Source organism: Bos taurus, chromosome 6 (genome assembly GCF_002263795.3).
Source record: "Bos taurus isolate L1 Dominette 01449 registration number 42190680 breed Hereford chromosome 6, ARS-UCD2.0, whole genome shotgun sequence".
Taxonomy (NCBI): Eukaryota; Metazoa; Chordata; class Mammalia; order Artiodactyla; family Bovidae; genus Bos; species Bos taurus.
In genome coordinates, this window is record NC_037333.1 from 30,269,026 (window position 1) to 30,296,553 (window position 27,528).

Here is a 27,528-nt window from a genome sequence, read left to right on the forward strand (position 1 = left end):
AAAATATGACTTGAAAAAAAAATTAAAAAATGACTTGTGGGGAAATATACACTGGGACATTCATCCAATGACATGCTGTTCATGGAGCTTACGTAGCACTGGGGGAGGATGAATACAAACAGATTAAATACGTTGTGTTGCCAGACACTGTGATGAATAAACACAGAGCAGGTAAAGGAAGAGGTTGTTTGAGGAGGGTTCTGGGGAGGAGGTGGTCAGCCAAGGACTAGCGGAGGACTCACCAAGGAGAGCTAGTGAGGTGAGGAGCAAGCTGTGTATACATCTCTAAAGAGGGTTTACTCACTCTCAAATTTTCTTTTTCTCTTGGGACCTATGGTTCTTTTTCTTAAAAAAAAAAAAAAAAAAAAAGACTTTAAAAATAAACGAACATGTAGCAATAGACAGCTATAACTTTGACTTTACTAACTGTATGCAAATAACTCAAGTTATTTATATAAGAGATCCTATAAAATGCCAAGAATAACTGGAAGTCTTTATACTTTTAGGCGGGCACATTTCATCTAAGAAATGAAGGAAGAGACTTAGATGGAAGTAAGTCACTTCTCTCATTGGCTTGTGACCAATGATCTTGATCACTGTGGCTTGATCTTACTCTTCATATAAACCCAAATGCAGTCATACATAAGAGCATAGACGATACTAGAAACTCCACAGAGACACAGCCCAAGTAAGTGATATGACTGAACTGTACAGAGATTAGAAATGATATAATCTTCTCTCTTCATTTTAGGTTTATTTTTATTACTGTCATATTCTGTATGTGTCTGTCTTATGCCCTGTTTTTAGATTGAACTGTAAAATTGTTAATTCTTTATTTGTAAGCATCTATCCATCAAAATTACTCTCCAAATTCTATCCCATTTTCAAATAATCTGTTTAAATCTTTAAAGTGCTTAACAAAGTATTTGAATCTTAGCCTCCTTTGCCAGAGAGCTGAATTTGGATGTTGTTATTTTTCTAGCAGAGACATTAGAATTTTTGAGACTCTGTTTTACTGTACTCTTACAGCAATATACATATTAGAATAAAGACTTAGTTAAAATTAAATGGATTTATAAAGATAGTTTGTATTTTCAATGACTGCATGAAAATTGCTTCTGGGATTAAATATTTCTGTATTTTGTTGTTAATCGGCTAAAATGTATCAGTATTACATAAAGTAAAAAAGAGCTACAAACCTAGGAGAAAGAAAGGAAATACCCAGTGTAGAATTTTTCAAAAGCACTACTATTTTCTATGTATTTAATTTCTAAACAAGTTTAGCAAATATCAAAAGCTGTATTTTCTTTTGCACTTAATGGCTACATTCATATGAGTGTTTATGTGGGTAACTAATACCCATCCAGGGTATTAGTTAATCATCCACCCCTATGTTCTTTAAGAATCTTTATATCTTATTTTTTAAAAAGAAGCTGAAGTAAGCTTTTTGTTTATCTGCCGAATCAGGAACTTCTCATGACTTGGTGTGGAGTGGGAGAAAAGCAGCAGTTAGTTTCTAGGTGTACAGGAGAAGCTTAAGGATGATCAAACGTTTTCCTTCTTGTTTCTAAATCATTTCAGGAAATAAATGCAGCTTCCCCTAACACAGAATGACTATGACAGGGCTCAGAGATGAAGCTAACAGGAAATAAGTGACCAGCATGACACTGGAATTTGCATAGGCCCATTAAATCATATTCAAGTCTACAATACACCTGGGTGTTATTTCCATGTATCATGTGAAGTCAGGGTCTAATTATGTGTTATCTTTCCTCTTTTGTCTCCCAAACATTTTAGCCTACTCCTGTTATGAAGCCCACTGTAATATCTTGTCTCTCATATATCTGAGGTTCTGTCTCCAGACTCTGTGCATCTCCCTTTATCTAGTCCTGAACAAACATCACATTACCATAATTACATGGCTTTTTATATGTCTTGCTATCTGGTAGGTCAAGTTCTCGCCTCTATTCTCTTAAATTTTAGGGGACTATTTTAGTCCTTTGCATTTCCATTTGAAGTTTAGGATCAGGTTTACCTCTAGAGTCTCTTGGATTTTGAATATGGGCAAGCATTTGATTGTAAAGAAGGACAATTTTGTCTCTTCCTTTCTACTCCTTACGTATGTTTCAAGCAGGTTCCTCCAACCTCCCATCCTGTGTAGAGGATTTTATTCCCTTTTACTCTGAAAAATATCCTGGGGGCTTTCCCAGTGGCTCAAATGGTAAAGAATCTGCCTGCAATGCAGGAGACCTGGGTTCAATCCCTTGTGGGGAAGATCCCCTGGAGGGCATGGCAACTCACTCCAGTATTCTTGCCTGGAGAATTCCATGGACAGAGGAGTCTGGCTGGCTACAGTCCATGGGGTCACAAAGAGTCAGACACGACTGAGTGACAAATCATTCACTTTTTCTTTCTGAAAAAAGCTAAGGTCTAGGCTGCCCAATTGGAGAAGGCAATGGCACCCCACTCCAGTACTTTTGCCTGGAAGATCCCATGGATGGAGGAGCCTGGTAGGCTGCAGTCCATGGAGTCCCTAGAGTTGGACACAACTGAGCGACTTCACTTTCACTTTTCACTTTCATGCATTGGAGAAGGAAATGGCAACCCACTCCAGTGTTCTTGCCTGGAGAATCCCAGGGATGGGGAAGCCTGGTGGGCTGCCGTCTATGGGGTCGCACAGAGTCGGACACGACTGAAGCGACTTAGCAGCAGTAGCAGGCTGCCCAGTGCCGCTAGCAGAATTCCAGATCCTGCTCACTGCATTTCATTTCTGTTCATTTGGTCTAGGCAAAGTTTCTCTCACTCTTGATTCTAACTTTGTATCTTCTTTTTATATAACTTTCACTTTTTATGTCCCTGTAGCAGACTAGGTTTTACCAAAGAACACGATCTCGAGGACTTGAGTCCAGTTGAATCACACAAAGCTGGACTCTTCCCCACTGCTAGGGGGAACCATCCCTCTCTCTCTTACCTCTTCTCACCCTCCTCCTTTTTCTTTGCTTTCTCAGTAAATACTATGCACTGAGCACTGTATTGGTGGTACTTCTGTTGTTCAGTAACCAAGTCGTGTCCAACTCTTTAAACCCCATTAGCACACCTGGCACACCTGGCTTCCCTGTCCCTCACCATCTCTCAGAGTTTGCCCAAGTTCTTGTCCATGGAATCAGTGACGCCATCCAACCATCTCATTCTCTGTCACCGTCTTCTTCTCCTGCCCTCAACCTTTCCCAGCATCAGGGTCTTTCCCCATAAGTCAGCTGTTCACATCAGGTGGCCAAAGTATTGGAGTTCAGCTTCAGCATCAGTAATTCCAATGGGTATTCAGGGGTGATTTAAGATTAACTGGTTTGATCTCCTTGGTACTTTACACACAGTATTTTCATTGCCATCTTACAGGTAAGGAAAGTAAAGTGAGGAACACTGACTTGCCCAAGGCCATTCAGATAGTAGGTGGTTGGCTCACTCCAGAACCACTCACTCTCTTCCATTACCTTCTCTACCCTGAACTTGATCCTCACTGCATCCCTTGGTGGGGGCGGGGGGGATGTGTTTTAAGTTCAACCTTTTACTTCATTATCCTTATGAAATAAAGGCTTTAGCAAAGTGAGATAATTGTTACAGTTGAGTTCAGTCACTCAGTCGTGTCCGACTCTTTGCAACCCCATGAATCACAGCACGCCAGGCCTTCCTGTCCATCACCATCTCCCAGAGTTCACTCAAACTCACGTCCATTGAGTTGGTGATGCCATCCAGCCATATCATCCTCTGTCATCCGCTTTTCTTCCTGCCCCCAATCCCTCCCAGCATCAGAGTCTTTTCCAATGAGTCAACTCCTCACATGAGGTACCCAAAGTACTGGAGTTTCAGCTTTAGCATCATTCCTTCCAAAGAACACCTAGGACTGATCTCCTTTAGAATGGACTGGTTGGATCTTCTTGCAGTCCAAGGGACTCTCAAGAGTCTTCTCCAACACCACAGTTCAATAGCATCAATTCTTTGGTGCTCAGCTTTCTTCACAGCCCAACTCTCACATCCATACATGACCACTGGAAATACCATAGCCTTGACTAGACGAACCTTTGTTGGCAAAGTAATATCTCTGCTTTTCAATATGCTGTCTAGGTTGGTCATAACTTTCCTTCCAAGGAGTAAGCGTCTTTTAATTTCATGGCTGCAGTCACCATCTGCAGTGATTTAGGAGCCCCAAAAAATAAATTCTGACAATGTTTCCACTGTTTCCCAATCTATTTCCCATGAAGTGATGGGACCAGATGCCATGATCTTTGTTTTCTGTATATTGAGCTTTAAGCCAACTTTTTCACTCTCCACTTTCACTTTCATCAAGAGGCTTTTGAGTTCCTCTTCACTTTCTGCCATAAGGGTGGTGTCATCTGCATATCTGAGGTTATTGATATTTATCCCAGCAATCTTGATTCCAGCTTGTGCTTCTTCCAGCCCAGCATTTCTCATTATGTACTCTGCATATAAGTTAATAAGCAGGGTAACAATATACAGCCTTGACATACTGCTTTTCCTATTTGGAACCAGTCTGTTGTTCCATGTCCACTTCTAACTCTTGCTTCCTGACCTGCATATAGGTTTCTCAAGAGACAGGTCAGGTGGTCTGGTATTCCCATCTCTTTCAGAATTTTCCACAGTTTATTGTGATCCACACAGTCAAAGGCTTTGGCATAGTCAATAAAGCAGAAATAGATGTTTTTCTGGAACTCTCTTGCTTTTTCCATGATCCAGCAGATGTTGGCAATTTGATCTCTGGTTCCTCTGCCTTTTCTAAAACCAGCTTGAACATCTGGAAGTTCACGGTTCACATATTGCTAAAGCCTGGCTTGAGAATTCTGAGCATTACTTCACTAGCGTGTGAGATGAGTGCAATTGTGCGGTAGTTTGAGCATTCTTTGGCATTGCCTTTCTTTGGGATCGGAATGAAAACGGACCTTTTCCAGTCCTGTGGCCACTGCTGAGTTTTCCAAATTTGCTGGCATATTGAGTGCAGCACTTTCACAGCATCATCTTTCAGGATTTGGAATAGCTCAACTGGAATTCTATCACCTCCACTAGCTTTGTTCGCAGTGATGCTTTCTAAGGCCCTCTTGACTTCACATTCCAGGATGTCTGGCTCTAGGTGAGTAATCACACCATTGTGATTATATTGGTCGTGAAGATCTTTTTTGTACAGTTCTTCTGTGTACTCTTGACATCTCTTCTTAATATTTTCTGCTTCTGTTAGGTCCATACCATTTCTGTTCTTTATCGAGCCCATCTTTGCATGAAATGTTCCCTTGGTATCTCTAATTTTCTTGACGAGATCTCTAGTCTTTCCCATTCTGTTGTTTTCCTCTATTTCTTTGCATTGATCGCTGAAGAAGGCTTTCTTATCTGTTCTTGCTATTCTTTGGAACTCTGCATTTAGATGCTTATATCTTTCCTTTTCTCTTTTGCTTTTTGCTTCTCTTCTTTTCACAGCTATTTGTAAGGCCTCCCCAGACAGCCATTTTGGGTTTTCTGCATTTCTTTTCCATGGGGATGGTCTTGATCCCTGTCTCCAGTACAGTGTCATGAACCTCAGTCCATAGTTCATCAGGCACTCTGTCTATCAGATCTAGGCCCTTAAATCAATTTCTCACTTCCACTGTATAATCATAAGAGATTTGATTTAGGTCATACCTGAATGGTCTAGTGGTTTTCCCTACTTTCTTCAACTTAAGTCTGAATTTGGCAATAAGGAGTTCACGGTCTGAGCCACAGTCAGCTCCTGGTCTTGCTTTTGCTGACTGTATAGAGCTTCTCCATCTTTGGCTGCAAAGAATATAATCAATCTGATTTCGGTGTTGACCATCTGGTGATGTCCATGTATAGAGTCTTCTCTTGTGTTGTTGGAAGAGGGTGTTTGCTATGACCAGTGTATTCTGTTGGCAAAATTCTATTAGCCTTTGCCCTGCTTCATTCCGTATTCCAAGGCCAAATTTGCCTGTTACTCCAGGTGTTTCTTGACTTCCTAGTTTTGCATTCCAGTCCTCTATAATGAAAAGGACATCTTTTTTGGGTGTTAGTTCTAAAAGGTCTTGTAGGTCTTCATAGAACTGTTCAACTTCATCTTCTTCAGCTTTACTGGTTGGGGCATAGACTTGGATTACTGTGATATTGAATGGTTGCCTTGGAAACAAACAGAGATCATTCTGTCATTTTTGAGATTGCATCCAAGTACTGCATTTTGGACTCTTTTGTTGACCATGATGGCTACTCCATTTCTTCCAAGGGATTCCTGCCCATAGTAGTAGATATAATGGTCATCTGAGTTAAATTCACCCATTCCAGTCCATTTTAGTTTGCTGATTCCTAAAATGTCGATGTTCACTCTTGCCATCTCCTGTTTGACCACTTCCAATTTGCCTTGATTCATGGACTTGACATTCCAGGTTCCTAGGCAATATTGCTCTTTACAACATTGGACCTTGCTTCTATCACCAGTCACATCCACAGCTGGGTATTGTTTTTGCTTTGGCTTCATCCCTTCCTTCTTTCTGGAGTTATTTCTCCACTGACCTCCAGTAGCATATTGGGCCCCTACTGACCTGGGAAGTTCCTCTTTCAGTATCCTATCATTTTGGCTTTTCATACTGTTCATGGGGTTCTCAAGGCAAGAATACTGAAGTGGTTTGCCATTCCCTTCTCCAGTGGACCACATTCTGTCAGACGTCTTCACCATGACCCGCCCGTCTTGGGTTGTGCTACGGGCATGGCTTAGTTTCATTGAGTTAGACAAGGCTGTGGTCCTAGTGTGATTAGATTGACTAGTTTTCTGTGATTATGGCTTCAGTGTGTTTGCCCTCTGATGCCCTCTTGCAACACCTACCGTCTTACTTGGGTTTCTCTTACCTTGGACATGGGGTATCTCTTCACAGCTGCTCCAGCAAATCGTAGCCGCTGCTCCTTACCTTGGATGAGGGGTATCTCCTCACTGCCCCTCCCCTTGACCTTGAACATGGAGTAGCTCCTCTAGGCCCTTCTGCGCCTGCGCACCACCACTCTTTGGATGTGGGGTTGCTCCTCTCGCCGCTTCCCCTAACCTCGGGCGTGGGGTAGCTCCTCCCAGCCGCCACCCCTGGCCTCGGGTGTGGGGTAGCTCCTCCCAGCCACCGCCCCTGGCCTCGGATGCGGGGTAGCTCCTCTCTCATATCAGCAGTATATTGTTACAGATATACTGATAAGTGCTATCAGGGAAAAAATATGTTCTTCTACTTTAGATTTTATTGTAAGTTTCCTTATGTTTTCATTGGCCATGAAAACATTTACTTGGAATTTATCTTGTTAGTCTTTCTGCAAAAGCTTATAAGATATAGAAAGGATTTTTAGAGTCAGTATATGCTTCCAACAGTTTTTATCTTTAGTACTTACTGGTTTTGTGTTATAAAATGTGCACATATATCTTAAAAAATAAAAGTCTTCAAGTTTGGAGTTTTATAACAGGAAAAAATTAAGAAACCAGACTTTTGCTTGGTAGAAAATATAACTATGCAAGTGACTATAGAAATGTGATGTTAAAGTAAAGCTTCATTAATGAGTTATGACTGTTGAAAGCATGTTCTTGAAAGCAAGATAAGCATTTGTCAGATGTCCATGGGCCTTGCCAAGTTTTAGATGTAAAGATATATTTGCAGAGAAATATAGACAGCTACCAATTCATCCTAGGAATTTTTAAATGTCTTCTTTACTTGAATTAAATACAATGTAAAATAGTTTGATTTTGCAGAATTAACAACAACCCTCTCATTTTCATGTAGAATTATGTGATATTTGACCAAATGAGAAAAGATTATATTTAATTTAAAATGTTGATCCTATGGACAAATATGAATCTATATATACATATAATGTTCATAAGAAATTCATAATGTCCTCAGGAGCATTGACCAATAGCATAAAAATCAATTAAAATAGCATGAAATTGTCCGGGAATGTTTAACTGTAGGATTCCTGTGTGCTGTTTCCTATATCTCTTGACCCCTCTGTTCCTTATCAGTACCTGTCAGGAGCGAGAGGAGTGGCAAGCCACTCCCAGGACTAAGATAATAGAAATTGGATGCTTGCATAGGATTTCCTACATTCAGATCAGATCAGATCAAATCAGTCGCTCAGTCGTGTCTGACTCTTTGCGACCCCATGAATCGCAGCACGCTAGGCCTCCCTGTCCATCACCAACTCCCGGAGTTCACTCAAACTCACATCCATTGAGTCAGTGATGCCATCCAGCCATCTCATCCTCTGTCGTCCCCTTCTCTTGCCCCCAATTCCTCCCAGCATCAGAGTCTTTTCCAATGAGTCAACTCTTCGCATGAGGTGGCCAAAGTACTGGAGTTTCAGCTTTAGCATCATTCCTTCCAAAGAAATCCCAGGGCTGATCTCCTTCAGAATGGACTGGTTGGATCTCCTTGCAGTCCAAGGGACTCTCAAGAGTCTTCTCCAACATCACAGTTCAATAGCATCAATTCTTTGGCACTCAGCCTTCTTCACAGTCCAACTCTCACATCCATACATGACCACAGGAAAAACCATAGCCTTGACTAGAAGAACCTTTGTTGGCAAAGTAATGTCTCTGCTTTTGAATGTGCTATCTAGATTGGACATAACTTTCCTTCCAAGGAGTAAGCGTCTTTTAATTTCATGGCTGCAGTCACCATCTGTAGTGATTTTGGAGCCCAGAAAAATAAAGTCTGACACTGTTTCCACTGTTTCCCCATCTATTTCCCATAAAGTGATGGGACCAGATGCCATGATCTTCGTTTTCTGAATATTGAGCTTTAAGCCAACTTTTTCCCTCTCCACTTTCACTTTCATCAAGAGGCTTTTGAGTTCCTCTTCACTTTCTGCCATAAGGGTGGTGTCATCTGCATATCTGAGGTTATTGATATTTCTCCTGGCCACCTTGATTCAGGCTTGTGTTTCTTGCAGTCCAGCATTTCTCATGATGTACTCTGCATAGAAGTTAAATAAACAGGGTGACAATATACAGCCTTGATGTACTGCTTTTCCTATTTGGAACCAGTCTGTTGTTCCATGTCCAGTTCTTTTTTTTTTTTTTTTTATTCTTCCAATTTTATTTTATTTTTAAACTTTACATAATTGTATTAGTTTTGCCAAATATCAAAATGAATCCACCACAGGTATACATGTGTTCCCCATCCCGAACCCTCCTCCCTCCTCCCTCCCCATACCATCCCTCTGGGCCGTCCCAGTGCACCAGCCCCAAGCATCCAGCATCGTGCATCGAACCTGGATTGGCAACTCGTTTCCTACATGATATTTTACATGTTTCATTGCCATTCTCCCAAATCTTCCCACCCTCTCCCTCTCCCACAGAGTCCATAAGACTGTTCTATACATCAGTGTCTCTTTTGCTGTCTCGTACACCGGGTTATTGTTACCATCTTTCTAAATTCCATATATATGCGTTAGTATACTGTATTTATGTTTTTCCTTCTGGCTTACTTCACTCTGTATAATAGGCTCCAGTTTCATCCACCTCATTAGAACTGATTCAAATGTATTCTTTTTAATGGCTGAGTAATACTCCATTGTGTATATGTACCACAGCTTTCTTATCCATTCATCTGCTGATGGACATCTAGGTTGCTTCCATGTCTTGGCTATTATAAACAGTGCTGCGATGAACATTGGGGTACACGTGTCTCTTTCCCTTCTGGTTTCCTCAGTGTGTATGCCCAGCAGTGGGGTTGCTGGATCATAAGGCAGTTCTATTTCCAGTTTTTTAAGGAATCTCCACACTGTTCTCCATAGTGGCTGTACTAGTTTGCATTCCCACCAACAGTGTAAGAGGGTTCCCTTTTCTCCACACCCTCTCCAGCATTTATTGCTTGTAGACTTTTGGATCGCAGCCATTCTGACTGGTGTGAAATGGTACCTCATAGTGGTTTTGATTTGCATTTCTCTGATAATGAGCGATGTTGAGCATCTTTTCATGTGTTTGTTGGCCATCTGTATGTCTTTTTTGGAGAAATGTCTATTTAGTTCTTTGGCCCATTTTTTGATTGGGTCGTTTATTTTTCTGGAGTTGAGCTGTAGGAGTTGCTTGTATATTTTTGAGATTAGTTGTTTGTCGGTTGCTTCATTTGCTATTATTTTCTCCCATTCTGAAGGCTGTCTTTTCACCTTGCTAATAGTTTCCTTTGATGTGCAGAAGCTTTTAAGGTTAATTAGGTCCCATTTGTTTATTTTTGCTTTTATTTCCAATATTCTGGGAGGTGGGTCATAGAGGATCCTGCTGTGATGTATGTCGGAGAGTGTTTTGCCTATGTTCTCCTCTAGGAGTTTTATAGTTTCTGGTCTTCCATGTCCAGTTCTAACTGTTGCTTCCTGACCTGCATACAAGTTTCTCAAGAGGCAGATCAGGTGTTTTGGTATTCCCATCTCTTTCAGAATTTTCCACAGTTTATTGTGATCCACACAGTCAAAGGCTTTGGCATAGTCAATAAAGCAGAAATAGATGTTTTTCTGGAACTCTCTTGCTTTTTCCATGATCCAGCAGATGTTGGCAATTTGATCTCTGGTTCCTCTGTCTTTTCTAAAACCAGCTTGAACATCTGGAAGTTCACGGTTCACATATTGCTGAAGCCTGCCTTGGAGAATTCTGAGCATTACTTCACTAGCGTGTGAGATGAGTGCAATTGTGCGGTAGTTTGAGCATTCTTTGGCATTGCCTTTCTTTGGGATCGGAATGGAAATGGACCTTTTCCAGTCCTGTGGCCACTGCTGAGTTTTCCAAATTTGCTGGCATACTGAGTGCAGCACTTTCACAGCATCATCTTTCAGGATTTGGAATAGCTCAACTGGAATTCTATCACCTCCACTAGCTCTGTTCGTAGTGATGCTTTCTAAGGCCCTCTTGACTTCACATTCCAGGATGTCTGGCTCTAGGTCATGATCATACCATCGTGATCATCTGGGTCATGAAGATCTTTTTTGTACAGTTCTTCTGTGTATTCTTGACATCTCTTCTTAATATTTTCTGCTTCTGTTAGGTCCATACCATTTCTGTCCTTTATCGAGCCCATCTTTGCATGAAATGCTCCTTTGGTATCTCTGATTTTCTTGATGAGATCTCTAGTCTTTCCCATTCTGTTGTTTTCCTCTATTTCTTTGCATTGATCGCTGAAGAAGGCTTTCTTATCTGTTCTTGCTATTCTTTGGAACTCTGCATTTAGATGCTTATATCTTTCCTTTTCTCTTTTGCTTTTTGCTTCTCTTCTTTTCACAGCTATTTGTAAGGCCTCCCCAGACAGCCATTTTGCTTTTTTGCATTTCTTTCCCATGGGGATGGTCTTGATCCCTGTCTCCAGTACAATGTCACGAACCTCATTCCATAGTTCATCAGGCACTCTGTCTATCAGATCTAGGCCCTTAAATCGATTTCTCACTTCCACTGTATAGTCATAAGGGATTTGATTTAGGTCATACCTGAATGGTCTAGTGGTTTTCCCTACTTTCTTCAACTTAAGTCTGAATTTGGCAATAAGGAGTTCATGGTCTGAGCCACAGTCAGCTCCTGGTCTTGCTTTTGCTGACTGTATAGAGCTTCTCCATCTTTGGCTGCAAAGAATATAATCAATCTGATTTCGGTGTTGACCATCTGGTGATGTCCATGTATAGAGTCTTCTCTTGTGTTGTTGGAAGAGGGTGTTTGTTATGACCAGTGCATTTTCTTGGCAAAACTCTATTAGTCTTTGCCCTGCTTCATTTCGTATTCCAAGGCCAAATTTGCCTGTTACTCCAGGTGTTTCTTGACTTCCTAGTTTTGCATTCCAGTCCTCTATAATGAAAAGGACATCTTTTTTGGGTGTTAGTTCTAAAAGGTCTTGTAGGTCTTCATAGAAACATTCAACTTAACCTTTCAGCTTTACTGGTTGGGGCATAGACTTGGATTACTGTGATATTGAATGGTTTGCCTTGGAAATGAACAGAGATCATTCTGTCGTTTTTGAGATTGCATCCAAGTACTGCATTTCAGACTCTTTTGTTGACCATGATGGCTACTCCATTTCTTCTGAGGGATTCCTGCCCGCAGTAGTAGATATAATGGTCATCTGAGTTAAATTCACCCATTCTAGTCCATTTCAATTCGCTGATTCCTAGAATGTCGACATTCACTCTTGCCATCTCTTGTTTGACCACTTCCAATTTGCCTTGATTCATGGACCTGACATTCCAGGTTCTTAGGCAATATTGCTCTTTACAGCATCAGACCTTGCTTCTATCACCAGTCACATCCACAGCTGGGTATTCTTTTTGTTTTTGCTACATCCCTTCATTCTTTCTGGAGTTATTTCTCCACTGATCTCCAGCAGCATATTGGGCACCTACTGACCTGGAGAGTTTCTCTTTCAGTATCCTATCATTTTGCCTTTTCATACTGTTCATGGGGTTCTCAAGGCAAGAATATTGAAGTGGTTTGCCATTCCCTTTTCCAGTGAACCACATTCTGTCAGATCTCTCCACCATGTCCCACCCATCTTGGGTTGTCCTACGGGCATGGCTTAGTTTCATTGAGTTAGAGAAGGGTGTGGTCCTAGTGTGATTAGATTGACTAGTTTTCTGTGAGTATGGTTTCAGTGTGTTTGCCCTCTGATGCCCTTTTGCAACACCTACCATCTTTCTTGGGTTTCTCTTACCTTGGGCATGGGGTATCTCTTCACAGTTGCTCCAGAAAAGTGCAGCCATTGCTCCTTACCTTGGACGAGGGGTATCTCCTCACTGCCGCCCTTCCTGACCTTCAACGTGAGATAGCTCCTCTAGGCCCTCCTCCGCCCACACAGCCACCGCCTCTTGGACGTGGGGCTAATTTCCTACATTAGCCTTTCCAAATGGTGAAAGGGATTATCTATGACCCTCTTTTGATATGGATTGCCTTTTGGCCTTATGGCCTCTATTGCTCCTTGTTTCCTTGGTAACTTGTAAAACCTGGTCTTTTGATCTTTATCTGAAGAAGCTACCTTGTAATACAGTATATATCAGTTCAGTTCAGTTGCTTAGTCGTGTCTGACTCCTTGTGACCCTATGAATCGCAGCATGATTCGCAGCACGCCAGGCCTCCCTGTCCATCACCAACTCCCAGAGTTCACTCAAACTCACGTCCATTGAATCAGTGATGCCATCCAGCCATCTCATCCTCTGTCATCCCCTTCTCCTCCTGCCCCTAATCCCTCCCAGCGTTAGAGTCTTTTCCAATGAGTCAACTCTTCACATGAGGTGGCCAAAGTACTGGAGTTTCAGCTTTAGCATCATTCCTTCCAAAGAAATCCCAGGGCTGATCTCCTTCAGAATGGACTGGTTGGATCTCCTTGCAGTCCAAGGGACTCTCAAGAGTCTTCTCCAACATCACAATCTAAAAGCATCAATTCTTCGGTGCTCAGCCTTCTTCACAGTCCAACTCTCACATCCATACATGACCACAGGAAAAACCATAGCCTTGACTAGACGGACCTTTGTTGGCAAAGTAACGTCTCTGCTTTTGAATATGCTATCTAGGTTGGTCACAACTTTCCTTCCAAGGAGTAAGCGTCTTTTAATTTCATGGCTGCAGCAAAGAAATAGAGGAAAACAACAGAATGGGAAAGACTAGAGATCTCTTCAAGAAAATTAGAGATACCAAGGGAACATTTCATGCAAAGATGGACTCGATAAAGGACAGAAATTGTATGGACCTAACAGAAGCAGAAGATATCAAGAAGAGGTGGCAAGAATACACAGAAGAACTGTACAAGAAAGATCTTCACGACCCAGATAATCACGATGGTGTGATCACTGACCTAGAGCCAGACATCCTGGAATGTGAAGTCAAGTGGGCCTTAGAAAGCATCACTACGAACAAAGCCAGTGGAGGTGATGGAATTCCAGTTGAGCTCTTTCAAATCTTGAAAGATGATGCTGTGAAAGTGCTGCACTCAATATGCCAGCAAATTTGGAAAACTCAGCAGTGGCCATAGGACTGGAAAAGGTCAGTTTTCATTCCGATCCCAAAGAAAGGCAATGTCAAAGAATGCTCAAACTACCGCACAGTATATATCAGATCAGATCAGTCACTCAGTCGAGTCCGACTCTTTGCGACCCCATGAATCACAGCATGCCAGCCCTCCCTGTCCATCACCAACTCCCGGAGTTCACTCAAACTCACGTCCATCGAATCAGTGATGCCATCCAGCCATCTCATCCTCTGTCATCCCCTTCTCCTCCTGTCCCCAATCCCTTCCAGCATCAGAGTCTTTTCCAATGAGTCAACTCTTCGCATGAGGTGGCCAAAGTACTGGAGTTTCAGCTTTAGCATCATTCCTTCCAAAGAAATCCCAGGGCTGATCTCCTTCAAAATGGACTGGTTGGATCTCCTTGCAGTCCAAGGGACTCTCAAGAGTCTTCTCCAACATCACAGTTCAAAAGCATCAATTCTTCGGCGCTCAGCCTTCTTCACAGCCCAACTCTCATATCCATACATGACCACCGGAAAAACCATAGCCTTGACTAGACAGACCTTTGTTGGCAAAGTAATGTCTCTGCTTTTGAATGTGCTATCTAGGTTGGATATAACTTTCCTTCCAAGGAGTAAGCGTCTTTTAATTTCATGGCTGCAGTCACCATCTGCAGTGATTTTGGAGCCCAAAAAAATAAAGTCTGACACTGTTTCCACTGTTTCCCAATCTATTTCCCATGAACTGATGGGACCGGATGCCATGATCTTCGTTTTCTGAATATTGAGCTTTAAGCCAACTTTTTCCCTCTCCACTTTCACTTTCATCAAGAGGCTTTTGAGTTCCTCTTCACTTTCTGCCATAAGGGTGGTGTCATCTGCATATCTGAGGTTATTGATATTTCTCCCGGCAATCTTGATTCCAGCTTGTGTCTCTTCCAGTCCAGCGTTTCTCATGATGTACTCTGCATAGAAGTTAAATAAACAGGGCAACAATATACAGCCTTGACGAACTCCTTTTCCTATTTGGAATCAGTCTGTTGTTCCATGTCCAGTTCTAACTGTTGCTTCCTGACCTGCATACAAATTTCTCAAGAGGCAGATCAGGTGTTTTGGTATTCCCATCTCTTTCAGAATTTTCCACAGTTTATTGTGATCCATACAGTTAAAGGCTTTGGTATAGTTAATAAAGGAGAAATAGATGTTTTTCTGGAACTCTCTTTTTCTATGATCCAGCGGATGTTGGCAATTTGATCTCTGGTTCCTCTACCTTTTCTAAAACCAGCTTGAACATCAGGAAGTTCATGGTTCACCTATTGCTGAAGCCTGGCTTGGAGAATTTTGAGCATTACTCTACTAGTGTGTGAGATGAGTACATAAAGCATCCTTGTTCCACCAGAGACTTGGGTCCCTGTGTCCTTCTCTCTCTCTCTCTCTTTTTTGGCTGATTCCCTGGAGCGCAGAAGCTAGCTGCATAACCCAGGGAATATTAGCCTCTTTCCTTCTTTCACTTACTTATCGTTGACTCTGGATCACCAGGTTCCAGTCCAATTAAAGGACCCCAACATGAAATGCTTTTCAAATAAAAACTCCAATTAAGAACAACACTTCCACTCTAAGAGCTATTTTTGTTCTTTTCAGATTTTAAACAAATAGACCAAGGAATCCTAACAATTACATTTTGTATCCTGCATAAATGTGGATCCTTCATTTTGCTTATGTAAAATTTTTTTCAGAAAGATATGTATTACTTTACATTTTTATCCACTATTTTTTTTTGTTCTCATATATTTTCCACTATTTCTAAGCTCAATATTTCCAAGAAACTTGGAAAACAACCTCATTGTTCTGAGGGGCACTTAATTTAGTGCCCCAATGTGGATTTCCTATATGCATATTTCATCCCAAAGGAATTTGGGGCTGGAAACCTTGGAATTTTCATTAGTTTAGTGAATTCTTTAGCGAACATTCCCTCACATACTGATGTGTGGTATGTGCCACCTTTCACTTGGGTGGGGACTCGACTAGCTAATGGAAGTGGACAGGACGCAGACTGTAGGGTGACTCTGTCTCTTACAAGGAGCGCCACCTCCACAGCATCTAGATATGAAAAAACCTGGGCCTAGAGAAATAGATTTGCTAGAAATTGCCATCACTGTTTCCTGGATCCGGAGGGGGTCTAGATAAACAATCAGACAGTTATTCCCCATAAGCATTCCAAATTTGTGTTTTATCTTTTATGTGAAGTGATTTCAGATGGAACTTTGCATTCCAAATTCAGCCAACTTTTTATCTAATATTCCATTCATATCTCTGAAAGACTTCCTTAGTAGAGAATACACTATTTAAGCTCAGCACTTTAAATAAATAAATGCTATTTATTATTTTTATTTAATTAAAATTTTGTGTGTTGTAATCATGGTGTTTATTCTTGAGTAGAATGAATTCAAAATTATTAACAGCTAAAAATTCAGTGTCTAGCTTTGTGCTAAATGCTGTACATGTGTTACCTCATTAAATCTCCAACTCTATATTAGTATCTCTATTTATAAAAAGTGGACTGTGAAATTTGGAGATACTACTATGTTGACTCAGCCAAAGGCACACAGAAACTAAGTGGAAAAATGAAAATGTGTTTCAGTTGCCTAATCATTATAAGATTGCAATACATTCTACTATTAGTGCTTATAATTACAAAATGTTTATAGACAATAGAAATGAAATTGTACAAATTACAAAAAACTCACAAAATTATGACGACCTCCATCTAACCAATATAGCCTGTTTTAGCAAACTTCCTGAAATGTAAGAAATATTTGTGTCTTTCTTCTTAGCTCCTCTGCAGAGGGAATAAAGAAATAAGCTCACCATCATCCCATCCCAACAGAGGTCCCCAATATGGGGTCTGTTTGTATGTGGAAGCAACACAATAGAACTCAGCAGTATGGATGCAGTAAGAGAAGAGAGCAGTTATTTCCCCTAGTCTTCCCTTCCTTCAGGAAAAAGCAATGGGGTGGGGGAAATCACAGCATGACAAATCGACATGCTGGTTTACATGCCTCTTGTGTGTACCCTGCCCTTGCAATCCTTACCCAGCTGTCCCCACAAACTCAGCTGTGTCACCAAAGCAAACAACAAAGCAGATGTCAAACACCATTCATTACAAGTGTCTAGAGGCAGAAGAAAAAAAAAATCCTAAAATGCAAAGTTTTTGACTCCATTCTCCAAAGTTTGATGTATAGGTACTCTCTGATATCTTTTTATAAATAAAACCTGGATTTGGTTATTTCACTGAAATGTTCCAGCTAGTTCTTAAAGAGAGTCAGGATCTTATTTCTATCAAATCTTCCCCATATATTATTAAGATAATGATTTATAATTCTGGTTTTGAAATATCCTCTAATGTCTCCGGTTATCTCAGACAATGTCATAAATTTTTCAAAAAGTCCTTCAAGAAAAACGTTGAAACATCTCTAGAGAGCTGTTAAAATAATTGCTCTATTTCACTCTTTCCAGAATCACACCATGCCAAACTACAAACTCATTTATTTTAATATGAGGGGGAGAGCAGAAATTATTCGTTATATATTTGCATATTTGGACATAAAATATGAAGACCACAGAATAGAACAAGCTGATTGGCCTGAAATCAAGTCAAGTAAGTAGCATAAACATTGTTGATGGAAATGTGTGAAGAGGAAATGTTTCTAGAACCTTTTGTCTCTCCTCAGGGGGAAAGAAAATATAAAGGTTTTTAGATCTTATGTAGCTTTACATTTTAAACAGCAGTTCAGGCAAGTTAAATAAATGCTATGTGACCCAGAAAATTTCCTACTTGCGGTGAAAACACACACTTGACAGAGGGAGCAGATCAAAATAACTGAACATAAAGCTCCATCAGAAGAGCTGAAATGGAGGAACACAGAAGTTAAACTTTTGACCATTGGAATTGACTGGGCTTGCTCAGCTATCAATAGCATTTGGACAATGGGTCAGATAAGCTGCTTTAACAGGAAACCAAATGGCTTAAATAACAAGGACATAAATTATATCACATAACTGAAAATCCAGAAGGCCAGGGTCCAAGGATGGCTTTATTCAGTTTTCCCCCTCACTGTGTTGGCTGAATCATGAAGCTCTAGCAATATATTTGCTGAAATTCCAGCCTGGCAGTGTTGAGCAGCAATCTTGAGAGGTTATAGGAGAAAACTTAACACTGCTCCCTTAGGTGTTCCCAGAAGGAAAAAAAATTTTCCCAGGAGACCTCAGCAAACCTGTCATGTCTCACTGGCTCAGGCTGGTCCATGTGCCCATTTCTGAACCAATCACTGGCAAAGAGGGGTAGGAAGAACCTTAGAACTATTGAGTCCATCTCTGAAGTAGGAGATGGAAATTGTTTTCATCTCTGAAGATGTCAAGACAGTGTAGAAAGAAAACAACTTAAAAAAAAATATACCATCCTCAGAGAAAAGAGAAGATATTCTATACAACCTAAAAGGAATGTTCAGAGACAAAATTTTCTTCAGTTAATGTCTTATACAAACAGACAAATAAAATGATGAAAAGTAAGTAAATCCTCCAGAAAACACAACAGGGAAAAAATGAAAAATAAGAGAAAAATAAGGACAATTGAGAATCAGTCAGTTTAAAAGGTGCAACATTTCCATGAAATTCTGGAAAGGGAGAACAGAAAGTAGAGGGGAGGAAAACTTTTAAAAGAAACTTCCTTATACAAAACTGAAATTATCTCCATATGGCTTTCACATATTGGTCTTGGAATTACCATTTAAATAAGGGAGAACAAATTTTTTTTTCTCTCACATCCAATTATTTGAAGAAATTTAGAATCTTTAAAACATCAGAGAGAAAGCCATTGCTGTGTAGACAGCTCAATGAAAATGATCTGAAGATAAAGACAGTCTTTGGCTGAATCCAGAACCAAGTCCCCAGGTAACTCATGCACGTGTATCTCTGTTTAGATATCAACTTTTGGAACTTCCTTGATTGTTTCTCTGATTATTGTGAAATTAAGTCCAACCTTCCCTGCCTTCTTTATTTAGACACTGATTCCTATAGACTGAGATATGCAATCACATGTAGGTTCAAGGGACAACTGTCTGCTCTTCCTGAAGAGGAGATTTATTTATTTGTTTCCCCTGGTTTGGGTTTCCTCACCACCCAAGTAGAACAGGCTCCTGCTAGACTCTGCTATTTTACGTGTGGCACCTATGGGGAAACACAATGTTCCAGACATGAGAAGAGCACACAGTAGACTGGGACGATCACTCCTGGCACAAGTTGAGACATTTTTCTAAGACATTTTACCAAGATCACAGTAGCTATTTTGGCAGCTATAGCACACTGAGGCTTTATGTTCAGCATCACTAAATCTCTTAAAGCTTTTTGACAGGTGTTCCTGTTAAGTTACAACTCCAACACCCTGAAATTATTTCTTTCTGGAACCAAATAAAGGACTTCGTATTTGTCTTCTTAAATTTCTTCTTGTTAGATGCAGCCCTGTATTCCAACTGTTGGCAATCATCCCAAGCTTGGCTCAAAGGCTTCCAGTAGCTGAATGCTTACCATCTCATAAGAAAACACATTCCACTGTTAACAGTTCCAACGGTAAAATAATTATTCTTGATCTTGAGTTAAAATATGCCCTTTAAAATTTTCTTTTTGGAAAAAGAATTTTTTTTTTGGTTCTGGTTCTGCATTTTAGAGATAGTTAGAATAAGTAAGATTTTTCTTTCCATTTGACAGTTGTGCCATATTGGAGATGGCTTTTATGTTCCATTTAGTTTGTTCTGTCTCCTTCAGTGAATAGTGTGAAGTTCTTAAGCCAATCCTCATATAATGTGATTTTCAGACCCTTTCTAACTTGGATACTATCCTCTGGGGTTGCTCTGAGTTTTAATATCTGTCTCAAAACATGGCTCTTAGAACTAAAAACAGCTGAGCAAGAGTTCCAACTGACCTCAGTTTGGATCTCACCTTTACCAGGTGTGTGACCTGGGCTTTTTGTATAACTTTTCCTCATTTATAAAACAAGATGGTAGTTAATACCTACTTTATAGAGCTGTTGTAAGTACCTGAAGACCTAATGGGCACGTTCGATATTTAGTACAATGACTAGCACAAGGGAAAAACCCCCAAAATGCTAGGCATGTTATTTATTCTTCATCATATGCTTCAAATAAGGCATCACAATTTGTGCCAGCTTTATTTGGGACTTTGTTTTGCTTACCGAGTCTCTTAAACACCTAGAACAGTAAGAGGCATGCAAGGTTTTTATTCTCGGTGTGAACTGTAGTTCAGGCACTATTCAGTGCATATGAAAGACACTTGAAGGCTGATGCTAGCGGTTGAATTAGGGTTGTGGGATTATAAGTGGCACTTTATTCTTTTCCCTCATTCCAAAATAATTTTATGCCCAAACCTAAGGTGGCTCAGTGGTAAACAATCCAGCTGCAATACAGGAGATGATAGTTCAATCCCTGGGTCAGGAAGATCCCCTGCCAGGAGGAAATGGCATCCCACTGCCGGTATTCTTGCCATGGACAGAGGAACCTGGCAGGCTACAGTCCTTAGGGTTGTAGAATCAGACACGACTGAAGCAACTGAGCAAGCAAGACACAGGTAGGGAAAATCGTGATTAATTCATATGGCAAAGTGCACGCTGTTCAAAAGATGGTGTTTTATTGATTTAGAAAGATTTAAAAAGGTATTATCAGGGACCTTCCTGGCAGTCCAGTGGTTAAGACTCGGCGCTTCCATGGCAGGGGATACAGGTTTGATCCCTGGCTGGTGAACTAAGATTCCCCCAGGCTGCACGGTGCAGACAAGCAGGGAAAAACAGAAGTAAAAAAAAGAAAAAAGGAAAGGTATCATCTAATGAAAAAACAAGTGGTTTACACACATTCTGTACATTATGATTCTGTATTTATATGTATGCATGTGTGCTCAGTTGCTCAGTCGTTTCCGACTCTGCAACCCCACTAACTGTAGCCTGCCAGTCTCCTCTGCCCATGGAATTTTCCAGGCAAGAATACTGGAGTGGGTTGCCATTTGCTACTCCAATTTACATGTATATGGGAAAGCAATTAAAATGTTAAAATGGTTATAATTTTGTGGTAGAATTTGTATTTATCTTCAACTTAGAATGTTTCTGTAATAAAGAATAAAAATTACTTGCTGACAAAAATATAATAGGTTTCGATAAGAAAACAAAGTAGGATTTACAGAGAAATATTAATACACGTTCTCTGAGTCTGTTGTATATTTGTACAAATATGTTTGTTGCCTTACTATATACTTCAAAGCCCCTCATCAGAATCAGCATTTGGCTAAATTCCTTACCATAACTCAATTATCAAAACACTCCATATTCCTCAGACTATGGTTTTAAAGAATAATTTATATAATCTCAGAAGACTGAAAAATTAATGAGACTTTAAAAGAGAAGTTTTTTAAAAAAATTATACAGTAAGTATGTGAGTTAATGTATCTAAGCATTGATGTAAACCTGGATTTTAGACCCAGTTCTGTCACTAACTCTATAGCAGTTCTTCTAACAACTCATTCCACCCCCCCTTTTTAAAAAAATTTGAAGTATAGTTGCCATACAATGTAAGTTGCAGATGTACAATATAGTGATTCACAATTTTTAAATGTTATAGCCCATTTATGGTTACTATAAAATATTGGCTATATTCCCCACTTTGTACAATATATCCTTGAAGCTCATCTTATACATAATACTCTGTCCTTCTTACTTCTCCACCCCTATATCGCCTGTCCCCTCTTTCCTCTCTCCACCGGTAACCACTGTTTGTCCTCTGTATCTGTGAGCCAGCTTCTTTTTCTAACAAGTTTTTTTTTAAACTTGTGAAATGTAAAGATTCCACTAACCCCCAACCAGGGACTAGATTCAGGAAGACGGTTTTTCTGTAGACCAGGGTGGGGGTGGTGATGGTTTTGGGGTGCTTCGAGTGCATTACATTTATTGTGCACTTTATTTCTATTATTATTACATCAACTCAGGTCACCAGGATTAGATCCCAGAGGTTGGGGACCCCTACACTAGATAGGCTCCCTGGTAGCTTAGAGGGTAAAGAATTTGCCTGCAATTTAGGAGACCTGGGTTTGATCCCTGGGTACGGATGGTCCCGTGGAGAAGGAAATGCAACCCACTCTAGTATTCTTGCCTACAGAATTTCATGGAGAGAGGAGCCTGGCACCGGGCTCAGTCCATGGGGTCACAGAGAGTAGGACATGACTAACTAACAATATCCCTTACAGAATAAATATTCAAGAATTCTGCGATGTTACTCTCATGCTTTGTTTCCACAATTATCAGTAAAACAAAAGTATTATGACTTGATTTTGTTCTGGAAGTTGATTATTTGGTTATTTTATTTTAAGCTCTTCCATTTGGCAAAATCCCCATTTTGGAAGTTGATGGACTTAACCTTCACCAGAGTCTAGCAATTGCAAGATACTTGACCAGAAACACAGGTAATATATTCTTTATGTTTAAGGTTCTTGATAACTGAAAAATGCATGGCATATATTTACTATTCATTTAGCAGCTCTACTACTGAATGAGATTAAACTATACAGTGCAAGGGATAACGGGATTAAATGCCAAGTTATTATAAATATACCAGCTCTATCAGTTTCATTTTCCCTGAGTTCCCTAGACAATTAATTTTATCTTATATTGCCCAGTCTCTCCTGCCCCACACCTCCTTGTTCTCAATCCCTTCTTGGAATATAGCTGAAAAATTAGACAGATGTATCTGAACCCAAACTTTTGCTAGAGTGCATATCTTAAGTTATCAGAAATTAACAGGAAATACACGAGGCATCAGTTCAGTCTTGTTCAGTCGTTCAGTTGTGTCTGACTCTTTGCAAGCCCATGGACTGTAGCATGCCAGACATCCCTGTCCATCATTAACTTGGAGCTTACTCAAACTTACCCATCAAGTCAGTGATGCCATCCAACCATATCATCCCCTTATCCTCCCACCTTTAATCTTTCCCAGCATCAGGGTCTTTCCCAATGAGTCAGTTCTTTGCAGCCTGTGGCCAAAGTATTGGAGTTTCAGCTTCAGCATCAGTCCTTCCAATGAATATTCAGGACTCATTTCCTTTAGGATTGACTGGTGTGATCTCCTTGCAGTCTAAGGGACTCTCAATAGTTTTCTCCAACATCACAGTTCAAAACCATCAATTCTTCAGCACTCAGCTTTCTTTATGGTCCAACTCTCACATTCGTACATGACTACTGGAAAAACCACAGCTTTGAGTAGATAGACCTTTTTGGCAAAGTAATGTCTCTGCTTTTTAATATGTTGTCTAGGTTGGTCATAGCTTTTCTTCCAAGGAGCAAGCGTCTTTTAATTTCATATAATATACCATGTCATTAATATACAAACCCAGGTTGTTTCTCAAGGGCACGGTGTGTTAACAGATCCCTGAGCATGCACCACCTGGCCAGAGACATCCTGATTCTCAAAACCACCATACCTTCATTATCCATTTCTCTCTTGATGGACTCTTAGGTTGCTTCCTTATCTTGGCAATTGTACATAACACTGCTTTAACACTGGGGTGCACGTATCTTTTCAAGTTAAGAGTTTTTATCTTCTCCAGATACACGTCCAGGATTGGAACTGGTGAATCATGTGGTAGTTCTATTTTCGGTTTTTTGAGAAACCTCCCTGCTGCTCTCCACAGTGACCACACCTATTCCGCCAACAGTGTAGGAGGGTTCCTTTTCCTCCATATCCTTGCCAACATTTGTTATTTATGTTCTTTTTGAGGACAGCCATCCTGACAGGAGTGATGCGATACCTCATCATGGTTTTCATTTGCATTTCCCTGATGCTTAGTGACGCTGAGCATCTTCTCATGTGCCTGTTGGTCATCTGCATTTCGTCTTTGGAAAAATGTCCATTCAGTTCTGCCCATTCTTTAATTGGATTCTTTTTGATGCTGAATTGTATGAACTGTTTATATATGTTGGGTATTAATCCCTTATAGATCATATCATTTGAAAATATTTTCTCCCATTCAGTGGGTTCTTTTCATTTTGCTAATGTTTCCTTTGCAGAAATGCAACCAATTCAGCATGCTTCTACACAGAAGCATTTTAAATTGACACCAATGAAAATATATTTAGGAAGACCAATGATTCCTTAGCAAAATGTTGATCAAATGGCAGAAAAAAACAAAACAAAACCAAGCTATCTGTATTATTTTAAACTTATAGTTTCTAGAAAGCAAACACATGCTCTTGACAAAAAACTATCTGTACAAGTAGGAGTAATTCTTTCTACAAGATAAATGATAATATATGTATAGGTTGTTTACTGTAGTATTGCTTGTACTAGGAAAAGACTGGAAACAAACCTAATCAGTTGAGGCTAGTTAAGTAAATAGTGGCACTTCCACTTAAAGGAATCCTATGTGCCTGAAAAAAGGGCAAGGATGCCCTTAAAGAACTTGTAGGAAAAACTAGGATACATGGGGAGAGGTGCATGCTGAGTGGGATACGTATTCTTATTTTCACTAAGAAACAATAGAATAATATAAGATAAATGAATGAAAATGGTTACCAATATGATAGGTAGGTAAGGAACAAAATGAAGTGAATGGGAGCAGAGGTGGAAGTTACTTTTCACTGGATACTTTTACTGTATACTGTTCAGAATTTTTGAACCATATGAATATGCTGCCTTTTACAAAAAAGCTTTACAATGGTAAATTAAATTGAGTATATTCTTGGGCATAAAATGTCCTCTCTCTATTCCGTAGATTTGGCTGGAAAAACAGAACTTGAACAATGTCAAGTGGATGCAATTGTGGACACACTGGATGATTTCATGTCTCGTTTTCCTTGGACAGAGAAAAGACAAGATATAAAAGTAATGTGATCAGTTTGCTATTAATCATATCCATTTGCCAGATGTTATGTTAGGTGCTTTTAAAAGTTCCTTTTTATCAAAGTAAAACATACCTCTAGTTTTAAAATATCAAGTTATAGTAAAAAGTTTAAAACAAAGTACTACTGTGATTCCTGCCCCACCTCTTTGTATTAACCCTTCCTCAGGGGCAGCCCTCGCTTTAACACGTTTATCTGTTTCTTTAGGATTTAGACATCTCCATATAGGATGTGTAAATATGGCTTTCTCTGATTCACAAATTTTAGTTTTGATAGACTTATGAGACTAATGAGAATCTATCTCCTACGCAGTCATTCTGATTCCCTTCTTCCAAACTCCTAATATTAAAATTTTGTGGTGAAATCGACAGTCATTACATTACAATGCCTATGAAAATAGTGTGCAGAACTGTGCCTATATTTCCTTTCTCCCTTTCCTCTAAGGAGTAATTGGCTTTTTTCATTTGCTTCTTTTTCACTTTTATTGGTGAACCTTCCCACACTACCCAATAGCCTGCCAATACTGTATTCCGCAAAGTCAATGATATCAGATAATCTGTTGTTTCCATTATTTCCTTGGAGATATCCAGCCAGAGATTGTCATTCTCCTTTGTAGAGCTGTCTAGGTTTTTGCACAGCTTTCACCATTGGACTTCCCTTCACTGCCATCCCAGGAACATCTTTCTCTTGAGCTAGGGTCCTGTTTCCTGGATGCTTTCCTCTGTTTTTATTTACTCCTTTGTTTACTTGAGGCACATCCCCAGTATTCATATCTTTTATCATCAAGGCTGCATCATTTTAAATATTGGAAACTGTTATCCTCATTTTCCAGATGAAGAAATGGAGGTTCAAGTAGAAGTGTAAATAACTTGCCTAAGGTTATTTAGCTGGTAAGTGGTACATGTAGAATTCAAATCCCAGACACTGTGGCTCAGGCTCCACGTTCTTAACCACTGAGTGTAATGTCACAGGGCCAGCAGCCATTCAAAACAGCTGTGCAGGAATATTTATTATGTACATGTTATAGCTTAAATAAAGTGAAAGGGTTAGTTGCTCAGCTGTGACCATTTGTGACCCCATGGACTGTAGCCCGCCAGTCTCCTTTGTCCATGGAATTCTCCAGGCAGGATACTGGAGTGGGTAGCCATTCCCTTCTCCAGGGCATCTTCTCCACCCAGGGATGAAACCCAAGTCTCCTGCATTGCACACAGATTCTTTACCATCTGAGCCACCAAAGAAAAGCTACAGCACAGAACAAATGGCAGTCTTATTAGTTTACTTAAGCATATTTACTTGGAGAAGGAAATGGCAACCCACTCCAGTATTTTTGCCTGGACAATCCCATGGACAGAGGAGCCTGGTGGGCTACAATCCATGGGGTCACAAGAGTCAGACATGACTTGGTAACTAAACCACCACCACCACCACCATTTATTCTAAATACCGTTTGATTAGGACCCTCTGATTTAAACAGAGATATTTGGAACATAAAAGTATTCACATTTACTGGTTCCTTGATATAAATATAAGGTGTGTGGGGAGACACCCACACATGCATATATACACACACATACTTGACTAACCAGAGCAAAGTGTTAAATAAAGGCTCAGCCTTGATGATAGAAACACATTTGGGCTCTAGAGTTAGACTGCCAGGCTTGAACCCTGATTCTCTTTTTACCAGTTGTCACTTAACTCCCTATCAAATTTTCATATTCAATGTCTGTAAAGTAGGGATAGCATACAATCTACTTTGAAGTATTAGTCACTCAGTCATGTCCGACTCTTTGCAACCCTGTGAACTGTAGCCTACCAGGCTTCTCCATCCATGGGATTCTCTAGGCAAGAATACTGGAGTGGGTTGCCATTTCCTTCTCCAGGGGATCTTTCAAATTCAGAGATTGAACGCGGGTCTTGCACATTGCAGGCAGACGCTTTACCCTCTGAGACAGCAGGGAAGCCCACTTGAAGTATGTTGGGAGGATTAAATAGTAGAGTATCCATGGCTAGGTGGAAAGTGTTGACTAAATATTAGTTATTAATAGTAGTATTATATACTTCAGTGCTTATTTTTTCTTTTGTCAGACATGACATCTACATTTCACCCATCCTTATAAATGCAGAAACAAGCAGATATATATAATCTTCAATTTAGAAAAAAAGTATCTAAAGGTTTTTGTCCCGTGTTGGCTTGCCTTTCTCTATTTCTCTACTTTGTACCTTTCTGTGATTGAGGCTCCATAACAGAAGTAATCTCCCAAAGGAAAATGTCTTTGAACATTTATGATGAGAGTAACTTTACCTTTGTGTTAGAATAACAGTGCTTTTACATACTACCTACCACAAAACAAAATAAAACCCAACATTCACAGGACATAATTCAAGTTTATGAATAAATCATATGAATGGACAATGTGTTGCAGAATTACTGCAAATAGCCAGACTATTGGATTATCTGATTAGTAAAGCAGGATCTGACCAGAATACAATGAAAAATAACACAGTTCTTTTGTATCTTGTCACTTAGTCTCTTCTGTAGTGGTTGCATAGCTGCCACCTTGTGGTCAGGTAAAACTTTCAAAAGCAG

The 27,528-nt window shown here is 40.0% G+C and overlaps 1 protein-coding gene across 1 annotated transcript in view; it reads left to right on the plus strand.

Moving 5' to 3' along the window:
• HPGDS (hematopoietic prostaglandin D synthase) overlaps positions 1-27,528 on the plus strand; it is a 40,547-nt gene that overhangs the window by 1,387 nt on the left and 11,632 nt on the right. The window contains exons 2-5 of the mRNA XM_059887730.1: positions 507-688; positions 17,510-17,651; positions 22,418-22,510; positions 24,815-24,924. Coding sequence (XP_059743713.1) covers positions 17,519-17,651; positions 22,418-22,510; positions 24,815-24,924 — 336 coding nt within the window. The 5' untranslated portion in view covers positions 507-688; positions 17,510-17,518. The remainder of the gene's footprint in view (positions 1-506; positions 689-17,509; positions 17,652-22,417; positions 22,511-24,814; positions 24,925-27,528) is intronic.